General features: G+C 25.1%; 2 protein-coding genes across 3 annotated transcripts in view; one reads left to right on the top strand and one right to left on the bottom strand.

The window, feature by feature from the left end:
- Positions 1-26,957, top strand: part of LOC122501453 (syndecan-like) — a 161,644-nt gene that overhangs the window by 78,806 nt on the left and 55,881 nt on the right. The gene's annotated exons all lie outside the window — the stretch shown is intronic.
- On the bottom strand, positions 17,279-19,403 carry LOC122501452. Of its 2 annotated transcripts, XM_043610921.1 has the most exons (3): positions 19,229-19,403; positions 18,278-19,122; positions 17,279-18,175 (listed from the first exon to the last, which is right to left on the bottom strand). In XM_043610921.1, exons 2-3 carry the CDS (start codon positions 19,053-19,055, stop codon positions 17,568-17,570), a joined length of 1,386 nt encoding a protein of 461 aa, XP_043466856.1. In that variant the 5' UTR covers positions 19,056-19,122; positions 19,229-19,403; the 3' UTR covers positions 17,279-17,567. The 2 variants fall into 2 exon arrangements, with proteins under 2 accessions (XP_043466856.1, XP_043466855.1); XM_043610920.1 differs by having other exon boundaries at positions 17,279-19,122; positions 19,229-19,402.

Genomic DNA, 26,957 nt, shown 5'->3' with positions numbered 1-26,957 from the left:
AGAAGTTCAATTATTTTCAAAAGTTTTTTGCAATTCGATAATTTTCAATATTTACTATTTTCATAAAATTTATCAACAGATTTAATTATAGAAAAATTTTTTGATACAATTCTACGAAAAGATTCAATTATTTTCATAAATATAAAAATTTCATTTACGATTTCAATTATTTTCATCGCAAAATTTCAAATATTTTTAATACAATTTTAAATAAATTCCTTGAAAAATGCAATTATTGTTGAAAATTTTATTAAAACTTGAGGACAGAATTTAGTTTTAAGAAACATTCAATTATTCAATAAAACAATAAAATTCGTTGCAATAATTCAAATATTTTCATAAAAAACATTTAATTCGTTGCAGAAAATCAATAATTTTCAAAAAATTTTAAGTAATTTTGCAAAAAAATTCAATTAGCTTGATAAACAACAAAATTGCATAATATTCTTCCCATAAAATCAATCATTCTAAGGAATTTTAATAAAATTCTTTTCCAAACTTCAATTATCTTGACAAATAGCAAAATTTTTCCCTAAATATTCAATTATTTTCAAAAATTTAAATAAAATTATTTGAATTTTGAAAAGGTTTCAGATTAAAATCTTTGAAAATTTGTATTTTTCATATTTTTAACTAACAATTCTGTGGTATTAATTTTTTTGAAAAAGTTTAATTGTATAAAATTGATGTCATTGATTTAAAATAGAATTTTAGTTAAAAATTCTAGAAAATGTTAATTGAATTGAAATGATACAAATAATTTTGAAAAAATTGCACTAACAATATTCTTGTAATAATAAACTTATGACTTTGTCAGTCGGTCATCTTTATGTTTTATAATAATATTCTTATGAGTTGTTAAATTTGAAAAGGTTTGAATTTGAAATTTTTGAACATCTTAATTCCAACGAAAAAAATGATGAAATATTTATTTGAAATAAAACTATTGATGTTTTCGAATAATTTTACTTTTGAAGTGTAAATAAATTTAATAGAAATTTTTTTTGAGTATATAATAATTTTTGGAGTGAATCAGAATATTCTTTAGGGCCAGAGAAAAAGTTTCAATGAATTCGATTAAAACTGTATTAAAAATAATTGAAATTCAGCAATGCGTTTTACTTTTACTTTATAAAAGTTGCAAATTTAATTATTAATATTCTTCGCCAATATTAAATATTGTTCAAAAGTAATAAAATTCTTGATAAACAACAAAATCGCATAAATTCATCCCATAAAATCAATTATTCTAAGGAATTTTAATAAAATTCTTTTCCAAAATTTAATTATTTTGAAAAAAATATTATTATTTATTATTATTTATTTTTTTTATTATTATTTTTTTTTTATTTTAATTTTTTGATAAATATCAAAATTCATCACAAGAATTCAATTCTTTTAAAAAGTAGTAAAATACTTTGCAGTAATTAAATTATTTTTGAAATTTTTTAAAAATTCTCGTCAAGAATTAAATTATTTTTGTAAATAGATAGTTAGCGAAATTATCTTCAAGAAATAAATTTTTGTTAAAAATTTAATAAAATTCTTGGCAAAACTTCAATTATTTAAATAAAATTTAATAAAATTCTTCAAAAAGTCTTCAATTATTTTCAAAAATTGATATAAAATTATTTAATATAATAAATTTCATTATTTGAATTAAATTCCTTAAATGAAATTAAATATTTTCAAAAGTTGTTAATACAATTCTTCGTAAAAATTAAATTTCAAGAAACATTGAATTATTGGATAAATTATTTTTTTTGTAATTAAATAATTGAATTCTCATAAAATTTTTTAATAAAAATTGATTTAAAAGTGAGTTTTAGTTAAAATTTTAGATATTAAAATTGAATGTTAAAAGCATTAATTTAAAGCGTGAATTTTTAGAAATAATTTAATTTTGAAAAAGTTTAAAATCCAAATCTTTGAAATTTGAATTTTTCGTATTTTCAACTAACAATTATGTAGAATTAATGTTTTTGAAAAGTTTTAATTAATTGTTTTTTTTTTAAATTATTTCAAGTTTTTATTTTCTAATATATATTGAACTGAAGAATTTTTAAATAATCGAAATTTCGAAAAATTGATTTGTAAACAAATGGATTTGAAAATTCTCAAAAAAGAATTTTTTCAAAAATTATTAAAAATAATTGATTTACAGAAGAATTTTAGTTAAAAATTCTAGAAAATATTAATTGAATTGAAATGATGGAAATAATTTCGAAGAAGTTACAGTAAAAATATTTTTATATTTTATATTTTATATTTTTATATTTTTACAATTATAAATTGTTAAATTTCAAGAAGGTTTGAATTTGAATTTTTTTTTGAGTACCTAATAATTTTTAGAGTGAATTGCCAATAAATAGGATGAATAATATCTAAAATATTATTGAATGAATGGTATGCGAAGAATGATAATGAGAATTAATTTTAAATGAGAGTAATTGCGAGAATCGTAAAATATGTGACTTTGCATATATTTAACTATATTTTCTGCCGAAGCTTTGATTACTTGAAAAAAACACTCAAATGCCAGATGTGGACGCCCCTTTTATACAGCTACCCACGACGACCTTCCTTGCAACATGAATTTCTTTGACACTATCCGCTTATATTACCGCTATGTTGCAAAAATTTCCAGTTATATTTTTTCTTCATAAATTCAAAGAAAACGTCATAAATATACTCAACATCTTTTACTTGAATATGCATTGAAATTTCACACCTAGATCAAATTGCAAATTCTTCTTCTTCAAAAAAAAAAAAATTGTTTATGCACCGTGAGAGAAATTGTCGATCTAAAAATCTAAAAACTTGAACGGTTGATTTTTAAAAATAAATTCAAATTCAATTGTTTTTCTTCTTCTTTAAGTTTGCAGTGCTTTTCAAGACGCATATTTTAAATAGACTTTATAAACTATTACACACCCAACTCTGAATATGAAATTATTAATGTTCATGTTGAGTTGAAAGTTACTTTGTGAGTTGAGAAATTGGTGAACATTTTGAATTGAGAGGGGAGGGAGTCGTCTGGGAATCGTTTTTGCATAAAATAGTCTAATCACTTGACTCTCGATTGCAAAAGCTGAATATCAACTCTGTGTGACCGCAGTCGACCTAGTCTGCCATCTCTCAATCTGCATTCGCGTGACTAATTGCCTAATTAGCGCTCAGACGCGAACCACGGCAAATTGATTGATCCAGACCGAGCGTGTCTAGAATTATGTATTTCTGTCTCCGTATCATCTAATCAGTCTGCACTGCAAACAAGAAATCGCACATCACTTTCTAAACTCGCTCAAACAAAATTTTAGAATTTACTTCAGATTTTCAATTTCCTGACACATTTACAGTGTGTTTGGCAATTTTTTAAATTAATTACTTTCGGTTATTCAATTATCTTTAAAAAATTTTATAACATTTTTTAAAAACTTAAGTTTTACTACTTTTTTAAAATTATAATTATCGAGTGCGAAGTGAAGTCTGCAAGATGCTGTGAGATCTTAAACACTTGTCTTCTTCAAGGTTTCCAATAAATAATTTTAATTGATATTTTGGTTGTAGAAAAATATTGTTGCATTCAATAATCGTCATTTTTTTCTTCCCCTCTCTGCATATCACTTCCATAGAATATGAAAGATTAGTGCACCGCAGTAAACGTAAACACAAGCAGAGAATGCAATTTTAGTTTCGTTTCCAACGACGACTCCGATCGGCAATTGGGAAATTGCACAAAATAACCTGTGACGTCAGCACTCCAAAGTACTACTGTGATTGGGCACTTAGGTTTGCATCGGTGAAGGTCATTTTCATGCCTCTTTCGTGATGGACATCACGATGTGTCTACGTGTTACACAGTGTTACACGTTGCCCACACCGGAAGTTCGTCTTCCTTAAACTCTCCACAGAGCTTTATTCTTAATCCCCCACTTTCGAGCTCATTTCTCAATTGACCAAATCATCTTTTGTTGCATTGAAAACATTTCCAGGCTTCACAGTGCCCCTAAAAAGTATTTTAGGGGAAATAGGGGACTGAAAATTAAAAAATAGGGGACTTTTAGGGGACTATAAAAATTGGTTAAATAAAGATAAAAATATAATTTATTTATAGAGGGTTGCCACAAAAATTTAACTTTATTTTTCCCTGACTTTTCCCTGATTTTCAAACACAACTTTTACATTTTCCCTGACACTAAAGAATATTCTGATTCACTCTCAAAATTATTAGATACTCAACAAAATGTTCTATTCAATTTATTTACAAATTTATTCAAAAGTCAAATTATTCGAAAACTTATATTTTTAAATAAATATTTAATCATAACTTTTTTTCATTGAAATTAAGATGTTCAAAAATTTCAAATTCAAACCTTTTCAAATTTAACAACTCATAAGAATATTTATTATTATTATAAAACAGAAAGAAATGGATCACTCATGATCTTAAAGTTTTGAACGTTCAAATGAACGAAATTTATTTATTTCTTCTTCAAATTAAACTTTTAATACAAAATTTTGTGTCATTATTAAACAAATTAATTATAAAGTTTCTAAATGTAAAATTTAAGTTTTTAGCATTAATTGTAATCAATAAACAATGAAAATATTTTTAACAAAAAATATTTCGTTCATTTAAACGTTCAAAACTTTTTGTTCCTGATCACTCCGAGTCTTCGACTCGGAGTAATCCATTTCTTTATGTTTTATAATAATTAAAGATGACCGACTGACAAAACAAATATTTATTTAATTTATTTTCTAATTTAATTAAAAGTCTAATAAAATGTACTATATTAAAGAATTTTATAACAATTTTTGAAAATAATTGAAAACTTTTTAAAGAATTTTATAGAATTTTTTAAAAATAATTGAATTCTTGAGAAGAATTTAAATAATAATTTTTGAAAATAATTGAATTCATGAGAAGAATTTTATTAAAATAATTGAAAATAATTGACTTTTTGAGAATAATTTTTCCTATCTATTTATAAAGATAATTTAATTCTTGAGAAGAATTTTTAAAAAATTTTAAAAATAATTTAATTTCTGCAAAGTATTTTATTACTTTTTTAAAAGAATTGAATTCTTGTGATGAGTTTTGATATTTATCAAAATAATTGAATTTTCGAAAAGAATTTTATTAAAATTCCTTAGAATAATTGATTTTATGGGAAGAATTTATACGATTTTTTTTGTTTATCAAGCTAATTGAATTCTTTTGCGAAATTACATAAAAAATTTTAAAAATAATTGATTTTCTGCGACGAATTAAATGTTATTTATGAAAATATTTGAATTACTGCAACAAATTTTATTATATAATTGAATAATTGAATGTTTCTTAAAATCGAATTCTTTCGTCAAGTTTAAAATTTTATTATTTATGAAAATAATTGAAAGTTTTTTTAGAATTTATCATAAAATTTTTCCAATAATTAAATCTTTTGATAAATTTAATGAAAATAGTAAATATTGAAAATTGTTGAATTGAGAAAAACTTTTGGTAATATTTCAAATTTTGCAAAAAGAATTTTATTGAAATTTTTGAAATTAATTGAATATTTGGCGAAAAATGTTGCTATTTGTAAAAATAATTGAATTCTTGCGAATGATTTTATTAGAATTTTTAAAAATAATTGAATTCTTGTGATGAATGTTGTTATTTATCAAAATAATTGAATTTTGGAAAAGAATTTTATCAAAATTTCTTAGAATAATTGATTTTATGGAAAGAATTTATGCGATTTTGATGTTTATCAAGCTAATTGAATTCTTTTGCAAAATTACTTAAAAATTTTTTAAAATAATTCATTTTCTAATTGAATAATTCAATGTTACTTAAAATTGAATTCTTTTCTCAAGTTTTATTAAAATTTTTAATAATAATTGATTTTTCAAGGAATTTATTTAAAATTGTATTAAAAATATTTGAAATTCTGCGATGAAAATAATTGAATTCGTAAATGAAATTTTATTATTTATGAAAATAATTTAATCTTTTCGTAGAATTGTATCAAAAAGTTTTTTCTATAATTAAATCTGTTGATAAATTTTATGAAAATAGTAAATATTGAAAATTATTGAATTGCAAAAAACTTTTGAAAGTAATTGAACTTTTGCAAAGATTTTTATAAATTTTTGAAAATAATTGAATTTTTGGCGAAAAATTTTGCTATTTGTAAAGATAATTGAATTCTTGACGAGTTATTCGTGAAAATTTTTAACAATAATTGGATTTCTTCGAAGAATTTTATTACTTTTAAAAATAATTGAATTCTTAGAATCAATATTGTAATAGAAAATAATTGAATTTTTTAAAGAATTTTATTAAAATTCCTAAAAATTATTGAATTTCTGTGAAGAATTTTGTTATTTATCAAGATAATTGCATTAAAACTTTTGTAATAATTAAATAATATTAAAAAAACAACAAACTTCTAAACATAATTGAGACTTGACTTCACCAAAATACTAATCTTACAAATTTTATAAATTTCATCGATCATAAATTTGAAGATTTGAAACTTTCAAAACAAAATTTTCCAATTGAAAATTTCAACGGTACTTTGCTAAATTTGGTGTGAATTTATCATTAAAAGATAAAAGAAAAAAATAGGGGAAATTTTGAAAATAGGGTACGTTTATTGGCCAAAATTAAAAAAAGGGGACTTTTAGGGAAATAGGGGACAGACTGTGAAGCCTGCATTTGACTTTTCTTCTTTGCAGTGTTCAATATTGTTTTATTTACCGTTCTCCTCTGTTGCATTATAATTGCCACGCAGCTCATTGTACACTTGTGCAGTTTATACACATTTCCTGGTATTGTCATACCACTCTTGACTGTTCAAGTGAAATTTGACTACAATACTTTTTACGTCCAATGACATTTCTATTTAGAGCTAAAATTTATTCCTGTAGGCTTTAATTGTGAATATATTTACTCTCTTAATCTGAATATGTAAAAATTTACATACTTAAAAGTTATATGTAGCTCTCTCGTTCAATAAAGTGAATATTTATTTATAATATGTGCAATTTTACTTATAGAATAATTACAGAATATTTTTCACATAAATATAAATTCTCTAGTGCAACGTTTTGCTCGATATCGAAAATGACACTTTCGGCCAACGCTCATTTCACGCTGAGTTCACCGGTTCTCGTTCAGTACCTTCCGAATTACCGAAGGGATAAGTCGTCTTTGGTGCAGGTAGAGCTCGCTCACCGAACCTGAGTACTTAAAAGTTGCAAAATTCAAAAAATACCGCCACCACGGAAGCGGCCCACAGGCCGAGTTTCGCGTCCGCGCGAGTTGTAAATGTCAATATACCGCGCAATTCAAATCCATATAGTGATTGTGATAAAATAAACATTAATAGTGGAAAAGGGGGCCAATCCCCCCCAAATATACTTAATGTCAGTGAACAAAAATTTCCTTTTCAAAATTCAACCATGGTGAAAAGTGCAATTGTGAATCAATCTGAATCGCCGCCAGCAAGTAAAATAGAAAAACCAACGAAACTCAAATCGCAAAAACCAAGTAAGAAAACGGAGATTTTAAAACCATATGGGAAATCACAAATTAGCCCAGAAAAGAAATCAACACTTGCAACTATAAAAAATTCTTTGACACCACCAATCAAAGAAAAAACAATGGCAAATAATCTAAACATGACACCAAAAAACTATGAAGAAATAGTTAATAACAACTTAAGCCAGCAAAAATTGATAGAAGAATTGTTACAAACTATACAACAACAATCTCAGAGGATAGAAAACCTGGAGAAAATTCTCAGTAAAAATACGGACAATGAAATGGAAACAGAAGAGGAACCGACGAAACCGACAGATGATGCGGCAGCGGGTTTTCCCCAACCTTGTAAAGAGGAAAGTGATAAAAATCTAAAGGAAAACTCTTCATCCTCACCCAAGGCCAACAACACCAATAAACAGAACAACATTCAAGACCAAAACACAGCTAATAAAAAGATTAACCCAACCACCAGCAAGGGTACAGCAGGTAAACCGCCACCGATCATTATCTACGGACAGGATCAATCTGCAACGGTAAGCTTAGTGAAAGATCATTTGAAAACAGAAAATTTTCATATTAAAAGAATAAATAAAGATAAACATTCTTTATATACCGAAAATGTTAACGATTTTAAAAAAGCAAAAACACAACTCGAAGCTACGAGTTCAAAATTTTTCACTTTTACTATAAAAGAAGAAAAAAATAAATCATTTCTCCTTAAAGGTCTAGATTCAACCACAGACCCCGCGGAAATTCTTAAGGATCTTAAAAAGTTTGAAACAGAAAACATTAAATTTATCAAAGTCTCTAGATTTACAACACCTAAATCTCAAAAAGAGAATAAAACTTTACCTTTTTTCTTAGTACAACTAACACCAAATAGCCAAACAAATTTGTTGCATAAAATTAAGTACATTTATTACCAAGTTATCAGGTGGGAAAAATTAAAAAAAAGAGAAAGTATACAGTGTAAGAAATGTCAGAGATTGGGACACGTAGCTTCGAATTGTTTCTTAGAATATAGATGTGTAAAATGTAGCGATAACCATGCACCGGGCGAATGTAAACTTCCGGAACCCACGAATGCTACAGAAAGACTACAAGTGTATTGCGTAACTTGTAAAAAATATGGTCATCCAGCCTCCTACAGAGGATGTGAAAAACAGATTGAATTAAAGCGTAGAATGAAAGAAAAAATTGAAGCAATAAGAAAGAGTAAGATCGCAAAAGAACGTATGTATAATAATTTCACAACAGCAGAAACAAGCTTCTCAAATATTTTACAAAAAAACACACTCCAGAACACAGAAAATTACACAAACATACCACAATCAACAAATAACAAACAACAAGCATTAAACAATACCGACAACTTACAAGAAAATTTAAACAAATTAACCAACCAAATAATGCATATTACTCAATTAGTTCAAAAAAATAGTGAAAAAATTATGAGTTTATTCACACTTTTATCTGATTCTGTTCACGATGGATAAAAACACACTATTTACTCCCTCAAATATTATTAATAAAAATTTAAAAATAATATCTATAAATGTAAACTCGATTATTACGAATCAAAGAAGAAATAACCTCTTAAATTTTTTAAAAACACATAATCCAGATATAGTCACTTTAGGTGAAACTAAACTAAATCCAATACACAAAATTGATTTTCAAAAATATATTGTAATAAGACGAGATAGACCAAACGCGACAATAGGAGGAGGAGTAGCAATACTCATCAAAAGAGAATATAAATTTAAACAAATAATTATATCGGAAATAGAACAGTTTATAAACTTGGAAACTGTTATTATAAAAATCTCTCTACCCAACAATCAAAGGCTTTTTATAATATCTGCTTACGCTGCATATGGTAACAGATTAAATTTTAACCAAGAAATTGACAAATTATTTCAAATTCTCAATTTAGACGATCCTGACAACTTTTTTATAATGACAGGTGACTTAAATGCCAAACACACTAGTTGGTTAAATGAAAATTTCAACACAAGAGGGACTTTTTTACGAAAATGGATAGATGACAATGAAATCAACTATAAACTAAAATTATACACTCCAAGTCTCCCCTCCTTCCCCCGAGGAAATTCATATCTTGACTTAGGAATATTAGACTCCAGACTTAATGTACAAAAATACAATAACACAGACAAACTTGAAACTTTACAATATGACAGCGATCACAACGCAATTCTATTGAATGTTTCTTACAACACACAAATAGATTTTATTTTAGAAAAAGCTACACATAACCACAATTTCAATTATAGACGAGCAAATTGGGAAAAATTTGAAAATAATTTAGACCAAATTTCTGACATTAGAATACCATCCAATAAAAATCTATCAAATGATGAAATTGATAATTATTTAAAGGATATTAATGAATGTATAACAATAGCAATGAGTAACTCATTACCAAAAATTAAAAGCAAAAACTCTATGGAAATTTACCAAACACCCGTTATAAAAAGAATTCAAAAAGCAAAAAGTAAAATAATAACACAAATAAATAATATCTATAGAAATTTTCAAAATCAGAATAAAATAAGAGAATTAAACTCTTTAAAAAACAAACTAATAGCATTAAAAGCTCTCCTCAAACAAGAATTCATTAAATCCATAAATAATTATTGGTCAGAAAAAATAAAAAATATTCCTGCAAATGATCCAAAAAACATGTTTCCTCAAGTGAATAAATTATTCAGAACCAAAGGTAAAGTTGCCATACCCCAACTTAAAATTGATAATCAAAATGCAACCCTACTACTAGAGTCGGGAGTACCTGCACAAAACTTACCAATTGATAACAATAACAAATACATAATTTCCAATAATAAAGATAAACTCAAAATAATAGGTACACACTTTAAAAACACACACACAAAATTTTCCAACTACGGAAGAGAAGGACTAAATAAAATCATTAAACAAAAAATTGCCACTTTAGAACAAGAAATTGAAAATGATAAAATAAATAATAACTCAATAGTTAACTTTGATAATAACTTGAAAGCAAATGACATTCAGTTACTTGACGAAAAGCTTCCAAATTATTTTACATCAGGATACAAATTATCAAAAATTTTTAGAAACTTAAATAATAAAAAATCATCAGGCATTGATGGAATTCCTAATATTGTATTAAAGCATTTAACACCAAAAATAATAGAAAATTATTGCATTCTTTTCAATAATATACTTAACAACAGTCATTTTCCAACTGACTGGAAAAAGTCAAAAATTATTCCTATCCCCAAGAAAGGAAAAAACAGTATACAACCGAGTGACTTTAGACCTATAAGCCTTCTTCCCAATATAAGTAAAGTTTTCGAAAAAATTGTTAAAGACCCTTTAATACAAATATGTAGAGAAAAAAACATTATCCCTGAACAACAATATGGCTTTAGACACAAGCACTCCACAATCCATGCTATTAACAAATTAACGTCAGACATTTCTCAAGCTCTTAACAATAAAAAATGTGTAGGAGCTTGTTTAATTGATCTTGAAAAGGCCTTTGACACTGTTTGGACAGATGGATTAATATTCAAGTTATTAAAAAATTCCTTCCCTAAACATCTAATAAAATTATTAAAAAATATGATAACAAACAAAAGTTTTATAGTAACGGACGGTACCACAACATTAAATAAAGAGTTCTTAGTTAAAAACGGTTTACAACAGGGAACAGTTCTATCCCCGATATTATTTAACATCTTTATTTACGAAATACTAAAAATGTATGACATAAATATAGATGAAAACAAAAAAGGTATCGCATTTGCAGACGATATGATAATATACGTCGTTGGAAAAAAAGTCTCAGAAATACAAGAAACATTACAACAACTTTTTGAAAATGTACAATATTACCTTTATACGTGGAAATTAAAAGTTAACGTCTCCAAATGCGAAACTATTTTGTTTAGAGGTCCCCTCTCCGAAGCCAATCGAAACGTAAAAAAATGCTGGAAAAACTTTCAAATAAAAGAAAGAAAAGATGATGGCGAACCAGTGCCTAATAAAAAAATTGTAAAATATTTAGGACTAAACATAGACCAAACACTCTATTTTATTCAACACATTAACACACAAATAGAACATGCAAAACAAGTTTTCAATAAATTAAGAAGATTAATGTATAGCAAACATTTAAATTATAAAATAAAAATCAACTGTTACATGTTATTCATAAGACCCATATTATTATATGCGTGTCCTATTTGGTACAATCTAAGTGCATCCATTGTAGAAAGAATAAGAGTATTCGAAAGAAAATGCCTAAGAGTATGTCTAGGAAAATATAGATCAGCTGAGTCGAATTTCCAAAAATACATATCGAGTAAAGTTATTTACAACCTAGCTAATATTAATAAAATTGACACACAAATAATTAAAATAACAAGGAATTATTTTGCGAGTATAAGAAATGTAACTGAAAATAGCTTAATTTATTCCATTTACTATCCAAATGACAACTATTTTGAAAACGTAATAAAAACTAATTTTGTCCCTCCAGAAGCGTTTCCTTACCTGGACAAAAATGGTTATATACAGGACACCCACGGTGCCCCAGTAATATACCATTATAAAAGAAATGCCAGGAAGAAATCGTTTCTGTACGACAAACACTTAGACACTACTATACCAAATGATGAATGGCGATATACCACTTTTATCACAAACAAGGAAATTAAAGACAAACACAGACAAAACATCAAAAAATATTTTTGGTTAGACGAATAGCTAAATTAAAATCCCATTCTTAAAATCAAAAACAAAAAATTCAATTTATAAATATTAAGATATTGTAAATAGTTATTATTCTAAGTAAAACTGTAAATAAAAAAAATATACCCTTATACTTCTAATAATTGTAAGTATTATCCATTATGTAAAATATGTATTAACTATTAGTCAACCAATCATTTTAATTGTATCTTATTAAAAGAAAATCATCGCTTAACATTGTAAATATTCTTAGTTCATAAATTAGTTTAGTTATTTATCTCATTTCTTCTTATTCATTGTTATTGTTAAATTTAATTATTATAATATAGTTTATTCAGGTTATTTTCTTTCATTATTATCCATAAAATAAAAACAAAAATAGCGAAATGATCAGTTTTCTTAAGCCCTTTCTGATCGATAAAAAGCAAATTAAATAATTCTCTTGGGAATTAGAAAAAATATCTTTAATAGAGAATAAAAATATTAACTAATATATGCATTCGTGGGCATAAAATATTGTACGCGACTTCGAGAGCTTTGTATTAGCCAGTAAGTCCTTATAATAATGTAAAAAATGATTTCATCGTTTATTGTGAAACCTTGTACTATTATTAATTTTGGCAATAAATAAACAATTACAAATACAAAAAAAAAATCACCGGTTCTCGTTCGATCACCGAAGTTAAGCAGCATTGAGCGCGGTTAGTACTTGGATGGGTGACCGATTGGGAATACCGCGTAGTGTTGGCCTCTTTTTTTTTAATTCAAATATTTCTTAGTAAATTATTCATAAATCATATTCATAATTGCGAAAATTTTTATACTGGATAAACTTATACTATAAAGTTTGTCCTCAACAGAAAATTTTTGAAGTTTATTTTTTAACGTTCTATTAAAATCTCCATTTTACATTTCTAATTTAGTGTTAAATACTATGAAGCTAAAAATTAGCACCCACTTAATTTTGGAAATTAAATTTTAAACTTTACTTTACGCCCGTCCATTTGGGGGGAAATTGGAAAAATTCGCCTTGCGAATTGAATGCAAAATATTATTGCGAAAAAAAGTAGGAAAAAATCTGAGGACACATATGGCGATGGCCAAGATGGATAACCGCAGGGTCGGAGGTGTCAATAGCGGAAAAACTACTCGAGAAAGATCGATTGCAAAACGTCAACAGCTGCGGTTTATTCTTCAAACAACTATGATATTCAATGATGACAACCAGTTTTCTCACGTTATTTTATTATCTCTTATCATTGGCAGTTACATAATCAATAGATTGTTTTTATTCTCATTTTTCCTCTGCGGTCATATATGGGAAATAAAAAGTATACATTAATATCACTGCTTTTAATTCACTACAGAAGCTTTAATTTTACTTTAGCAGGACTCGAAAAATTCTGAAGAATTAATTTTTTTTCAAAAGTTTAATTAAAGTTTTTTTGAAATTCTTCCAATTTTTTATTTTCTAATACATATTTTTTTGGAGAACTAAAAGTGGGTCTAAATTTTGACTCGGTTGGGGTAATTATACTGAAAATCATAAGAAAAATTATTAAAAAATTACAAAGCGCGTGAATGAGACACGATGCTTGAAAAGTGCAACAAGGAATTTGCGAAAAAAGGCGCAGAGACGTTGGCAATTTCCATGTATTATGTATGAGAGACAGGCGCCAGTCGACCTGCCCTCTCAGCAACGGCAGCAACTACTAACAACTGGCAAGCAATAGCAATAGCAGCCACTTGCGCGGTCCATTGCAGTTCTGCAGGAGCAAGGCGGTCCTCTCAATTGATTCGCTTATAATGACTGGCCACTGGAATTATCCTATACTTGCCCCGTGTAATTGAGATCCAAGCGACTTTCATACTAATGCACCATTCCATTATTGCGAGCATTTTTGCGGAAATATATTTCTGTATACATCAAAAAAATCTCGTTTTAGACACTTCACAAAACTGACAAAAATTCTATTCCATATTTTTTATTTTCCTCACATTTTCCCAATTTTCATCAAAAATATTTACTTCTTTCTTCTTCTGCCAATAAATTGAATTCCTTTAACAAATTTCATTATTCATGGAAGAATTAAAAAAATTTATAAAAATAATTAAATTCTTGCGAAGAATTTTATAAAAATTTTTAAATAATTAATTTCATTCGACTAATTTTATGCAAATTCTATAATTTAAATAATTGAATTCTTGAGAAATTTTTATTATTCATCAAACAAATTGAAAAAAAAATTTTAAATAATTGAATTCTGTTTGGAAATTTTATGAAAATAAGTAGATATTGAAAATCATTAAATTGAGAAAAGTTTTTAAAAATAATTGAATTTTACATAGAATTCTATTACAATTTTTGACAATGATTGAATGTCTGTGCGGCAATTTATTAAATTTTTTTTGAAAATAATTGAATTCTTGTGAACGATTTTATTGGATTTTCTTTAAATAATTGAATTTTCAAGAAGAAATCTATTACTTTTAAAAATAATTAAATTCTTGTAATGAATATTGTTATTTATGAAGATAATTGAATTTTGCAAAGAATTTTATTAAAATGCCTCAAAATAATTGAATTTCCGGGAATAATTTTGTTATTTATCTTTAATAATTGAATTCTTTTGAAGAATATTGTTTATGTAAATAATTGAGTTCTCGGGAAGAATTTTATTAAATCAAAAAGAATAATTGAATTATTTCAAAAAAATTCAATTAAAATTGTAAAATAATTTATTTGTTTCGAACAATTTTATTAAAATAATAATAATAAATAATAATAATTGCTTAGAATTTGGGATAAATTTTATCAATTTTTTTTTTAAATAATTGAATTCTTTTGCGAAATTTTATGAAAATAGCAGATATTGAAAATCAGTCAATTGCAAAAAGTCCTTAAAAATAATTAAATATTACGAAGAATTCTATTAAATTTTTTTGAAAACAATTAAATTCCTAAAAAGTATTTTACTATATTTATAAAAATAATTGAATTATTGCGAACGATTTTATTCGAATTTTTTAAAATAATTGAATTTCGAAGAAGAAATTTATTAACTTTGAAAAATAATTGAATTCTTGTGATGAATATTGTTATTTATGAAAATAATTGAATTTTGCAAAGAATTTTATTAAAATCCCTCAAAATAATTGAATTTTCGAGGATAATTTTGTTATTTATCTTTAGTAATTGAATTCTTTCGAAGAATTATTTATGTAAATAATTGAATTCTCAGGAAGAATTTCATTAAAATTTTTCTTTCTTTCGAAAAATTTTATTAAAATATCCTGTGAATAATTCTAATATTTTTGTATATAATTAAATTCTTCCAAAGAATTAGAAAAGATATTTTTTTTAAATTGATTTCTTTCAAGAATTGGTATTAAAATTTCAAGAATAATTACATTTTTCGAGCAATTCCTGTAAAATTGTATTAAAAATAATTGAAATCCTACGATGTATTTTAATATTTATGAAAATAATTGAATAGTTCTAAAGAATTTTATTAAAATTTTCAAAAATAATTGAATTCCTGAGAAGAATTGATTATTATTTATGAAAATAGTTTAATTATTTGTAGAAAATTTTATTAAAATGTTATAAAAAGAATTGAATTTTTGTAAAAAATTTTGTTATTTTTGAAAATAATTGAATTCTTGTAATGAATAGTGTTATTTATGAAGATAATTGAATTTTGCGAAGAATTTTATAAAAATGCCTCAAAATAATTGAATTTTCGAGAATAATTTTGTTATTTATCGACATAATTGAATTCTTGGGAAGAAGTTTATTGAAATCTAAAAGAATAATTGAATTATTTCTAAAAAATTTAATTAAAATTGTATTTAAATTTTAAAATAATTGATTTCTTTCGAACAATTTTATTAAAGTATTTGAAAATAATTGAATTCCTGTGAAAAATTCTAATATTTTTGAAAATAATTGAATTTTTCTAAAGAATTGAAAAAAAACGTTTTTTTCAAATAATTGATTTTTTTGAAGAATTGAAACTAAATTTTCGAGAATAATTACAATTTTCGAGAAATTTCTGTACAATTGTACTAAAAATAATTGAAATCCAGTGATGAATTTGATTATTTATGAATACAATTGAATAGTTGCTAAGAATTTTATTATTTATGAAAATAATTGAATTATTGAGAAAAATTTTATTAAAATATTATAGGAAATTTAAGTTCTGTGAGAAATTTTGTTGTTTTTTTGAAAATAATTTAATTCTTCATGAGAATTTTATAAACAATGTTTTAAATAATTAATTTTTTCGAAATATAATAAACATTATGAAAATTTTATTTTAAATAATTGAATTCTTGTGGAAAATTTTATTTGTGAAAATAATTGAATTTTTCTGTTAATTTAAAATAGTATTAAAATCAAGTGAAATTTTTCGATGAGTTTTATTATTTATGAAAATAATTGAATTCTTGCTTAGAATTTGGTTTAAAAAATGTTTTTAAATATAATTGAATTTCCATGGAAAATGTTATTATTAGTGAAAGTAATTGAATTCTTGTGAAGAATTGTATAAAAATTTTATTGTATTAAATAATTGGATTCTTTTGCGAAATTTTATGAAAATAAATAAATAATTGATTTTGAAAATAATTGAATCGTTTTAAAGAATTTTATTATAATTTTTGAGAATAGTTTTCTGATTTCTAGTATTAGCGAATTTAAAGTGGTGGAAATTCTCAAAAAAAGAGAAGCAGTAATAGTAGCTTTTAGTGTCTGAAATCTAAAAAAAGTACCTAAATAGTAGCATAATTTAAAGAAAATAGTATAAACAGTAGGTTTTAGTAGATGAGTGCTTTGATATCAGGAAGGGGTTTTTTTTTAATATGATGTTTAATCTTTACCTCAAATAATATATTTAAACGAAGATCTTTTATTTTAAAAGTATGTTTAAATTATTGTATGTTGTAGGATAAAATTAAAGAAACTTTGTTGTTTTTGTGAACATTTATTTCAGTAAATTAAGAAGAACAGTTTGTTGAAAACAAACCTTTATTTAATTTCGCGCTGATATTTTTATGTCAAATGAAATTTCTGTTAAATGGTTTTTGACGTGACAAATAATTGTTAGTGCTAACAACAAAAGCAAGTATTTTTGTTTATACATTTTCATTAGCATCGTCAAAGTTAATAAATAAATAAATAATTTTAAAGACAAAATGTGTTTTTGACTTCAACATGGAATCACAATCTAAATGCTAAATGTCATTATTATTATTATTTAGCTTATTATGTGATGTGCAGGTTCGTGATGTCTCCTAAACTTTTCTTTCCTATGAAAATCTGAAAAGCTCCAATTATAGCATCCCACTTTGAATAAGAGATTTCTTTTTCGGTATGTGTCAACTTTAAATCTTTATTATCCAGTTTATTATTTTCTTTCTTTGCATCACTTATCATTCGATCCACATCCGAAATCGTCTCATTAACTGATTCATGAAGCCATTTTAAAATATCAAACAAATAATGTTCTAAGTCTTCAATAACTTGTGTATGTAGTAAATCATCAATAAATGCCAATATTTTAATTTTCTCTAAAATGTTATTTTCATCAATTATCAATTTAAATTTATTATCCATAAGGCTTATTGCTTCAACTGTCGAGTATAAAGTTCTTGTATGATTTCCTGACAATGATAATTCTTCTTTAATGACAATTACCTTTTTTTGGAAGGTTCGTATATAATTTGCGTACGATTCATTCTTTATAGCAATTAAATCATTTTTTTTCATTGTAGTGACTACTTGCAACATAGCATTCAATAAATTGTACATTGATACTCTGATCATTGTCTTCAGTTCGGAAGCGATATTCTGCAGGCAGAGATTTGATGCATCTGAAACACTTACTTTTAAATGCTGAAGAAAAGTTCTTTGTAAACTCACAGAATTTCTAATAGCCGGAAAGATATTATAGTCAACATCAGATGTAACCTCACCTATTCTCATCGCTCTCCTAAAGATGCCAGTATGATTGACATTATCTATTAAATACAGTATAAATTTTTTTTTCTTTTCGGACAATTCCATTTGAGAGCTTGATAGAAACTGCATTTTTAATTTCTCCTTTATGAATTCATGATCGACTGTATAATTATTCCAAATCTCAGGGGCCTTTGCAAAAATCACTGATATGCTTGAAAATATGTTTTGGAAATCTTTTTGGAAAATGTCTTCAAGATGTCTCAAAAGTGTGAAAAATGGATTTGGAGAATCGTTTTTAAGATCGTCAAAGTCAATTACAACGATAAATTTTAGAGACTGAAGGTTATCAATCAAAAATTTAATATAGTACGAATTAGTGATGTCCTGTTCGTTTCCTCTGTTGTCGTCAAATCCAGGTGTATCCCACAGGACCAACTTGGGCAACTTTGGCGATTTCCATTTTGAAGGAATTGTAGTTTTTGATTTTGATCCACGACCAATTTGCGGTCCTGAGGATTTTTTGTCTGCTTTTTCAATTAATATTGGTTCAAATTGATTCTTTTTTGTAGCTTTCAATTTATTGTTAATTATGTAATTAATTAGGGTGCTTTTGCCAGCTCTTGCAGTTCCCATGAAAAGGGCCGCATTTTCCTCTCCAATCTTCTTTTCCAAAATTTTCTGCGTATTTAATTTAAGATTCTTTTCCAAGTGTGACAATCGAGTTACATCAAGCTTACAATTTTGGCTATAAACAAGTGAAATTAGCAGGCAGATGAATGCTTTTCTGATCATTGTTAATGTTGATGATGATACTTTGTTCAATTATGAACCTATGCGGTTGGAATTTAGTCCTGATATTCTATTCCGCAGAACACAAAAAATGGTTGGAAATCAGAAAACTTTTCTTTGTGTTCTCTAAGTAATTTGCAATTTAAAAAATGTTTTAAAAATTAGTCAATTCTTACCTCTTTTCTGAAGATTTTAAAAAACTGAAACAATGAGATAACTTAAGTCTTTATTATTGACACAAAATTTTATGAAAGAATGCAAAGACTAGACGTGGCGTTTGCGAATAGTTTGTAACGTTTCAAAATTTGTAATCTCTCATATTGTATACTTTTAAAATATCACTAACTTTATGTGCGAAAACCAATGGAAATTGCAGGTGTATCGATTAAGTAGAGAGAAAACATTATTTGACAGTAAAAAGAACGTGACAATTTTTTATGTCCCCAATAAAATAGTGATATTTTGATAAAATGTATAAGCCGAATTATATCCGATTCAATTTTTACCATATTTGGTATCTAAGGATTTAAAAAAAAAAAATTAACATTTAGTTGGAAAATTTATATATTCAAAATTTGATATGGAGACACTCAAAGGAAGTGACATGTGCAAATAAAAATTTCCCTCCTCAGCTTTAAAATGCATATATATGTATGAATATGCATATTAAAGTTATTTATCTGTGCTGACAACTCTAATTACTATAAACTCTTTATATGAAGAAACGGGTTCTTCGTCCGGATCATAAAGAATTAATGCTGCATAAGCAACAAGATAAGATTGCGAAAAAATTGCTCACTATTTGTGTTTGATAACGCCAAAAGGGTAAAAGAGTGTAAAGTAAGATGTTATGTCCACTTTCTGGATAGTTGCATAACGATAAAAGACAAATAAATTATTTACAAACGTTTTTCGTTATTTTTTCAAAGCCGAAAATTTCAGTGAAATATCACTCTTTGCGGAACTCATTTATTTCATTTTCAGATAGATCAAAAAAATTTTTTTGTTACTTTTTTAAAATTAAATATCGAGTGCAAAGTCTGTAATGGTTATAAAACAATTTTTCTTTTAAATTCTGAATTTGAATGAAGTATTTAGTAGAAAAGTATCATTTTTGTGAGAATATGTGATGTTAATGTTATTATTAACTTAGCTACAATTTAATTATAGGTACATAAATGTATTTTTCAAAAATCTCCACATGACTTTAAAATTTCATATTTTTGCATGTGATTTTATATTATATAAAATTGCATGTTTTTCCTGGTAGATAAAAAATTTTTAATAATCTGATCTGTATTCTAAGACCGAAAGAGAATAATAAGGACTCGTATCACGTCATAAAAATTTTATGCATATTCGGTTCTAAGAATCATTAATAATGAATAAAAAGACTTCCAATATTAAAACTGTCAATGCATTTTTTATGCATTCTTTTCAACATTTTTTGTCTCCTTTTATTTCAAATATTGGTATAAACTGAAGAGGAATTATTATTATTGAAGAAAAATACTTGAATTACGGAGAAAAATATTTGCATAAGAATCTATTATATATAATTCTCTTGCGGTTGATGAATTTTTTACACAGTTTGTAATTTTTAACAACTGCGGATTGGAAAAATAGAGAAAATAATAAATTACAGATTCTTTTTAATTTTAAGGATAATTTTAATTTTATTCCTTTAATAAATTCTCTAAAGAATTATCTTTATATTTTATTCCCTTTTCATTTTCCTTTATGAATTTTACTAGGTATTAAGGTATATGCGATTTTCCATATTTTAGTTATTGACGTATTGAACCAACTTTTCTTATTTAATAATAAATTCAATTTTGAAATAATCTATTCTCTTACATTTTAAAATGTAACTCTATAATGAATAGAAAATTCGTAAGAAAATTTCTATTAATTTTAAAAGCTTCTTCTGTCTCAGTTTGATTTATCACTTAACACTTGATACAATAAAAAAAGCAAAAGATTGCTTTTTCGATTTGAATAAATACGTGTAACGTCAATGGTAAAACTAACGAAAACGCAAACAGATAAGTCGTGGGAAATGGTAAAGTGGTTCTGGATAATCGATACTCGACATGTTTTTCCTTTTAGTATATGTAGAGAAATGGCAATAATAATAATCCTCTTTTAGTAAATAATCGAATCTTTTTTTAACGAACACTTTAACCCGTTCGCAGTCTGGTGAAAAAATCGTTTTCGGTCCAAAAATAAAAAAATTAAATAAATTTCATTTAGCAGACTTTACAGTCTGTCCCCTATTTCCCTAAAAGTCCCCTTTTTTTAATTTTGGCCCCTAAACTTACCCTATTTTCAAAATTTCCTCTATTTTTTCTTTTATCTTTTAATGATGAATTTACACCAAATTTAGCAAAGTGTCGTTCAAAATTTCATTTAGAAACTTTTGTTTTGAAAGTTTCAAATCCTTAAATTTATGATCGATGAAGTTTTTCATGAAATTTATAAAATTCGTAAGAAAATTCAGAATTTTTGGTATCTTTTTTGTTTGCCTCGTAAACTATGAAACTGACACTAATTTTAATACAAAACCTTTAAAAACTTTTTCTATTTCCGACAAGAATGAATTTTTTTAATATTATTTAATTGTTACAAAAGTTTTAATTCAATTATCAAGATAAATAACAAAATTCTTCACAGAAATTCAATAATTTTTAGGAATTTTAATAAAATTCTTTGCAAAATTCAATTATTTTCAAAAGTAATAAAATTCTTCGAAGAAATCCAATTATTTGTTAACATTTTCACGAATATCTCGTCAAGAATTCAATTATCTTTACAAATAGCAAAATTTTTCGACAAAAATTCAATTATTTTCAAAAATTTATAAAAATCTTTACAAAAGTTCAATTACTTTCAAAAGTTTTTTGCAATTCGATAATTTTCAATATTTACTATTTTCATAAAATTTATCAACAGATTTACTTATAGAAAAAATTTTTTGATACAATTCTACGAAAATATTCAATTATTTTTATAAATTAATAAAATTTGATTTACGAATTCAATTATTTTCATCTCAGAATTTCAAATATTTTTAATACAATTTTAAATAAATTCCTTGAAAAATGCAATTATTATTAAACATTTTTTTAAAACTTGAGAAAAGAATTCAATTTTAAGAAACATTCAATTATTCAATAAAACACTAAAATTCGTTGCAATAATTCAAATATTTTCATAAATAACATTTAATTCGTCGCAGAAAATTAATTATTTTAAAAAATTTTTAAGTAATTTTGCTAAAGAATTCAATTAGCTCGATAAACAACAAAATCGCATAAATTCTTTCTATAAAATAAATTATTCTAAGGAATTTTGATAAAATTCTTTTCCAAAATTCAATTATTTTGATAAATAACAACATTCATCACAAGAATTCAATTATTTTTAAAAATTCTAATAAAATCATTCGCAAGAATTCAATTATTTTTACAAATAGCAAAATTTTTCGCCAAATATTCGATTAATTTAAAAAATTTCAATAAAATTCTTTGCAAAATTTGAAATATTACCAAAAGTTTTTCTCAATTCAACAATTTTCAATATTCACTATTTTCATTAAATTTATCAAAAGATTTAATTATTGGAAAAATTTTATGATAAATTCTAAAAAAAACTTTCAATTATTTTCATAAATAATAAAATTTTAAACTTGACGAAAGAATTCGATTTTAAGAAACATTCAATTATTCAATTATATAATAAAATTTGTTGCAGTAATTCAAATATTTTCATACATAACATTTAATTCGTCGCAGAAAAACAATTATTTTAAAAAAATTTTAAGTAATTTCGCAAAAGAATTCAATTAGCTTGATAAACAAAAAAATAAATTCTTCTCATAAAATCAATTATTCTACGGAATTTTAATAAAATTCTTTTCCGAAATTCAATTATTTTGATAAATATCAAAACTCATAACAAGAATTCAATTTTTTTTAAAAAGTAATAAAATACTTTGCAGAAATTAAATTATTTTAAAAAATTTTTTAAAAATTCTTGTCAAGAATTAAATTATCTTTATAAATAGATAGGAAAATTTCTTCTTAAAAAGTCAATTATTTTCAATCATTTTAATAAAATTCTTCTCATGTATTCAATTATTTTCAAAAATTACTATTTAAATTCTTCTCAAGAATTCAATTATTTTTAAAAAATTTAATAAAATTCTTCAAAAAGTTTTCAATTATTTTCAAAAATTGTTATAAAAGAAATTAAATATTTTCAAAAGCTGTTAATAGAATTCTTCGTAAAAATTAAATTTTAAGAAACATTCGATATTATTTATTTTTGTATTTAAATAATTGATTTCTTGTAGAATTAAATTATTGTTTTTCGTACTTTTAACTAACAATTCTGTAGAATTAATTTTTTTGAAAAAGTTTAATTGAATAATAATTGATGTTATTGATTTAAAGTAGAATTTTAGTTAAAAATTCTAAAAAATGTTAATTGAATTGAAATGATACAAATAATTTTAAAGAAATTACAGTAACAATATTCTTGTAATAATAAACTTATTAAAAACTATTGATGTTTTTTGAATAATTTTACTTTTGAAGAAATTTGTAAATAAATTTAATAGAGAATTTTGTTGAGTATCTAATAATTTTGAGAGTGAATCAGAATATTCTTTAGGGTCAGGAAAAAAGTCAAAGTTGTGTTTGAAAATCAGGGAAAAGTTGTCGCTATATAGAATTTTTCAAATCTGAAATCCAAATTCAACTTTGGATTGAACGGCCCCGAGAACTTCTAATTGTAAGAAACGAATTTGAAGCAAAATTGAATTTAAAAAACTTGTTTGCCATATTGGATCCGCCATTTTGAATTTTGTAAATCTGACTATTCGGATTGCGACGCTGTTCACTATTTTTATTTTGAATTGACGCAAAAGTTTTAGTCGATTTGCCTCAATTTAGAAATTGAAATATAAAAGTATAAATCTATATAACCGACAGATATATATAGCTCATAAGTATTGAGAAAATCAACTCTGTGAAGATGACAGGTTTGAACAATTGTTGGAAATTACTTTTTCAATTCGAGAATAGAATTACTTGGAATGAAGCAAAGAATACTTGCATATACTGCGACTGCTCTCAGTGAAAACTGCTGATCCGGAAGGGTACTTGCATTTTAATTAGTTTCCAAAGATCTTGCAGCGGACATTGAACAGAAGTTCGAAACGTCGACGCAGACAAGCGAGAAAACTAAAATCGCTGAAGACGTTTTCAACGAGAAAATTTAAAACGAACAAGAAACGTGTTATGTGAAAAACAAAAATTCAGTATATATAAACTTTTCGTAAAATTGTATTCATCAAAGTCAAAGAATTTTACAATTTTAAAAAATATGTTAAAAACTTTGCCAAAAAAATAACCTGAAATTAAAAGATCACTAGCAACAATTCTAACTAACTCCTTACTGCTTTTTTTAAAAATAAAATTAGCAATTTTAAAAATAATAGAATTTAAAAATTGAATTTTTAAGGAATTTTGTCAAAAAATGTAAAAAAAAATTGAATTAGCGAAGAATTTCAGTTAAAATGTCTAGAAAATAATTTTTGAGAGTTTTTCTTCATCATCGGGAAGAATAATTCATGACCGGAAAATATCTAGGATTTTTTTTTTATGAAAAAAGTGGTTGACAGCGATTTTAAATGAATTTCTGTTAAAAGTAATATTTTCCATCTTACTAACGATGATGAATTTTATAATTAAATTCAGTGATATTTAAAATTTTTAGAGAAAAAAAAACGAAAAATAATACATTTCTAATAAAATCTGATTGTGAGAGTTGGTCTCATTACTGTCTTCATCTCGTTCATTAGTGGTTTCAATTCTCAACTCTCCTGGAGCGAACAAAATTGTTTCTATTTATACAATATACAAATAAAACAGTAAAACATTCCAGGCCAAAAATTCCTTACCTACAATAGCTTACGAATGGAGAAAAATATTTTTTTTGTCTGGCGAATTGTATAAAATCTTTCTTGGAAATAAGGATACGATATAATTATTCTAATCTTAATAATTTTCTTTTCTTTCTGTTTCAGGTGAGTTAAACAGCATGTTTATTCTTGTCGAGTTTTTTCGTAAGTAAATAGGATATATTGCTGACATATATATATTAAAAGGTAAAATATAATTATCAATGGAATATTTTAAAAATTCTTATTCGTTTATTAGACTTTCAAAAAGTTGAAATTTAAATTTTTTTTAAATAATAAATATTTTTACTCTCATTGATTGTTGTCTACGCAATTATAATAATTGTTGAAAAAATGTGGTGTTGCAAAATTATTTCTACAATTTTTAAGGTTTTATTCTAATGAGCGACTACATAAAGTTGAAAAGTTGTAGAGAAATGCCCATATACTATCCTAATAAAAGTAATAAACATTGTTAGAAGTTGAAATTGAATCATCTTTCACGGTAGTTGAGAATAGTACCGAAGGTCAAAGGGTAAAAATTCTAATTTATTACATTAGACAATTTTGAAGTTTAAACATTATTTGATAAAATTATCTGACAGTAAATTTTGAAGTTACATCGTATTTCAGTTGGTTGAGGGTCAAAAAAGAGGGCGCTCTTAATTCCTCTCCAGAATATGCCGCACTAACGGATGTGGGCTACTGTTCCTAATCTTGAAAGTAATTTGGGTTAATGAAGCATTTTCCTGTGTCAAGGGAACTCTTCATTCTTGAGAAATCGTACTAAAATAATCAAGTTCATAATCACAAAACACTCAAGTCTAATATGCTCCAACATAAATTTTCCAAAAACATGGTTGGCGTAGGTCAGGGAAATCAACGAAAATTCTCGCGAACAATTTTATGAAAATTTTTGGAAATAATTGAATTTTTTAAATTCACTGCATTAAATAATTGAAAATAATAATAATTGAATTAAAAATAATTGAATTCTCGGGATAAATTTTATTGAATTTTAAATAATTGATTTTTTCGAAAATTGTCGGATCTATAATATGCTTTTTTCTGAAATAAAAATTAAACTGCAAAAAAAACATTGTGTATAGTTTGAAATACAAGCAAATTAAGTTCTTTTCCATTGAAACAAGGAGAAGAAAGTGTTAGAAATACACAAGCGAGGGGTTTTTAATAGTCTGCGAAATTAACTTTCCTGCGAAGTCATACAAGAAAGATATCGATTGTCAATAAAAGAACTGTCTCATACTTGTATTCTTTAGCGAAAAAATATATGAAGGATATATTTTCCAACGTTGAAACAGTGTATATTTTTAAATTCTGTGATAAACCTTTTCTTCACATTTTGCGTCGATCATTGATGCACTAAATTTAATAATTATGTAAAGAATGAGAATGTAAAAATTAAAAATTTAAATTCAAAGAAGGATTTAAAATTTTCAACTTGTATGGTGAAGGAAAATATGATTATAAATATTGAGGATTGAATGAGGCAAAGTGGGGAAAAGGTAATAATATATTGAATGATGGAATAATATTTTTCAAACATTACAAGTTTTTCTTTAGCAGTACATAATGCTTATCACAAACAAATGTTGCACATTCTGTTTACTTTTTCAAGTTGTTTAGTATAGAATATTCATTTTATCAGAGAAATGTCCTTGTATGCTTGCCTTATCTTTGGAATTCCAAACCTACATAAAAGGTATCAAGAGGTCAAGCTTACGATTTCCCTAGCGCATTTGTCATCCTTAGTCAACAAACTATATGCATACATGAAAATACGAGATTGTAAAGGAAGACGTTAAAATTCTCCATAGAAGAATAACGCGCGATTTATGTACAATATTTGCACAGTCGTTTCTTTATGAAGACAAATTTTTCACGTTTTATTTTCAATAAATAATATCTCAATTAATCCC

This window comes from Leptopilina heterotoma, unplaced genomic scaffold (genome assembly GCF_015476425.1).
Source record: "Leptopilina heterotoma isolate Lh14 unplaced genomic scaffold, ASM1547642v1 Lhet_21, whole genome shotgun sequence".
NCBI classification, from domain to species: Eukaryota; Metazoa; Arthropoda; class Insecta; order Hymenoptera; family Figitidae; genus Leptopilina; species Leptopilina heterotoma.
The sequence above is the reverse complement of the archived record's forward strand: the minus strand, read 5'-3'. Positions and strand labels throughout refer to the sequence as shown.

What these genes read in the sequence shown, in the direction of transcription:
- LOC122501452 (XM_043610920.1), bottom strand. Translation starts at nt 19,055, where the DNA reads ATGATCAGAAAAGCATTCATCTGCCTGCTAATTTCACTTGTTTATAGC.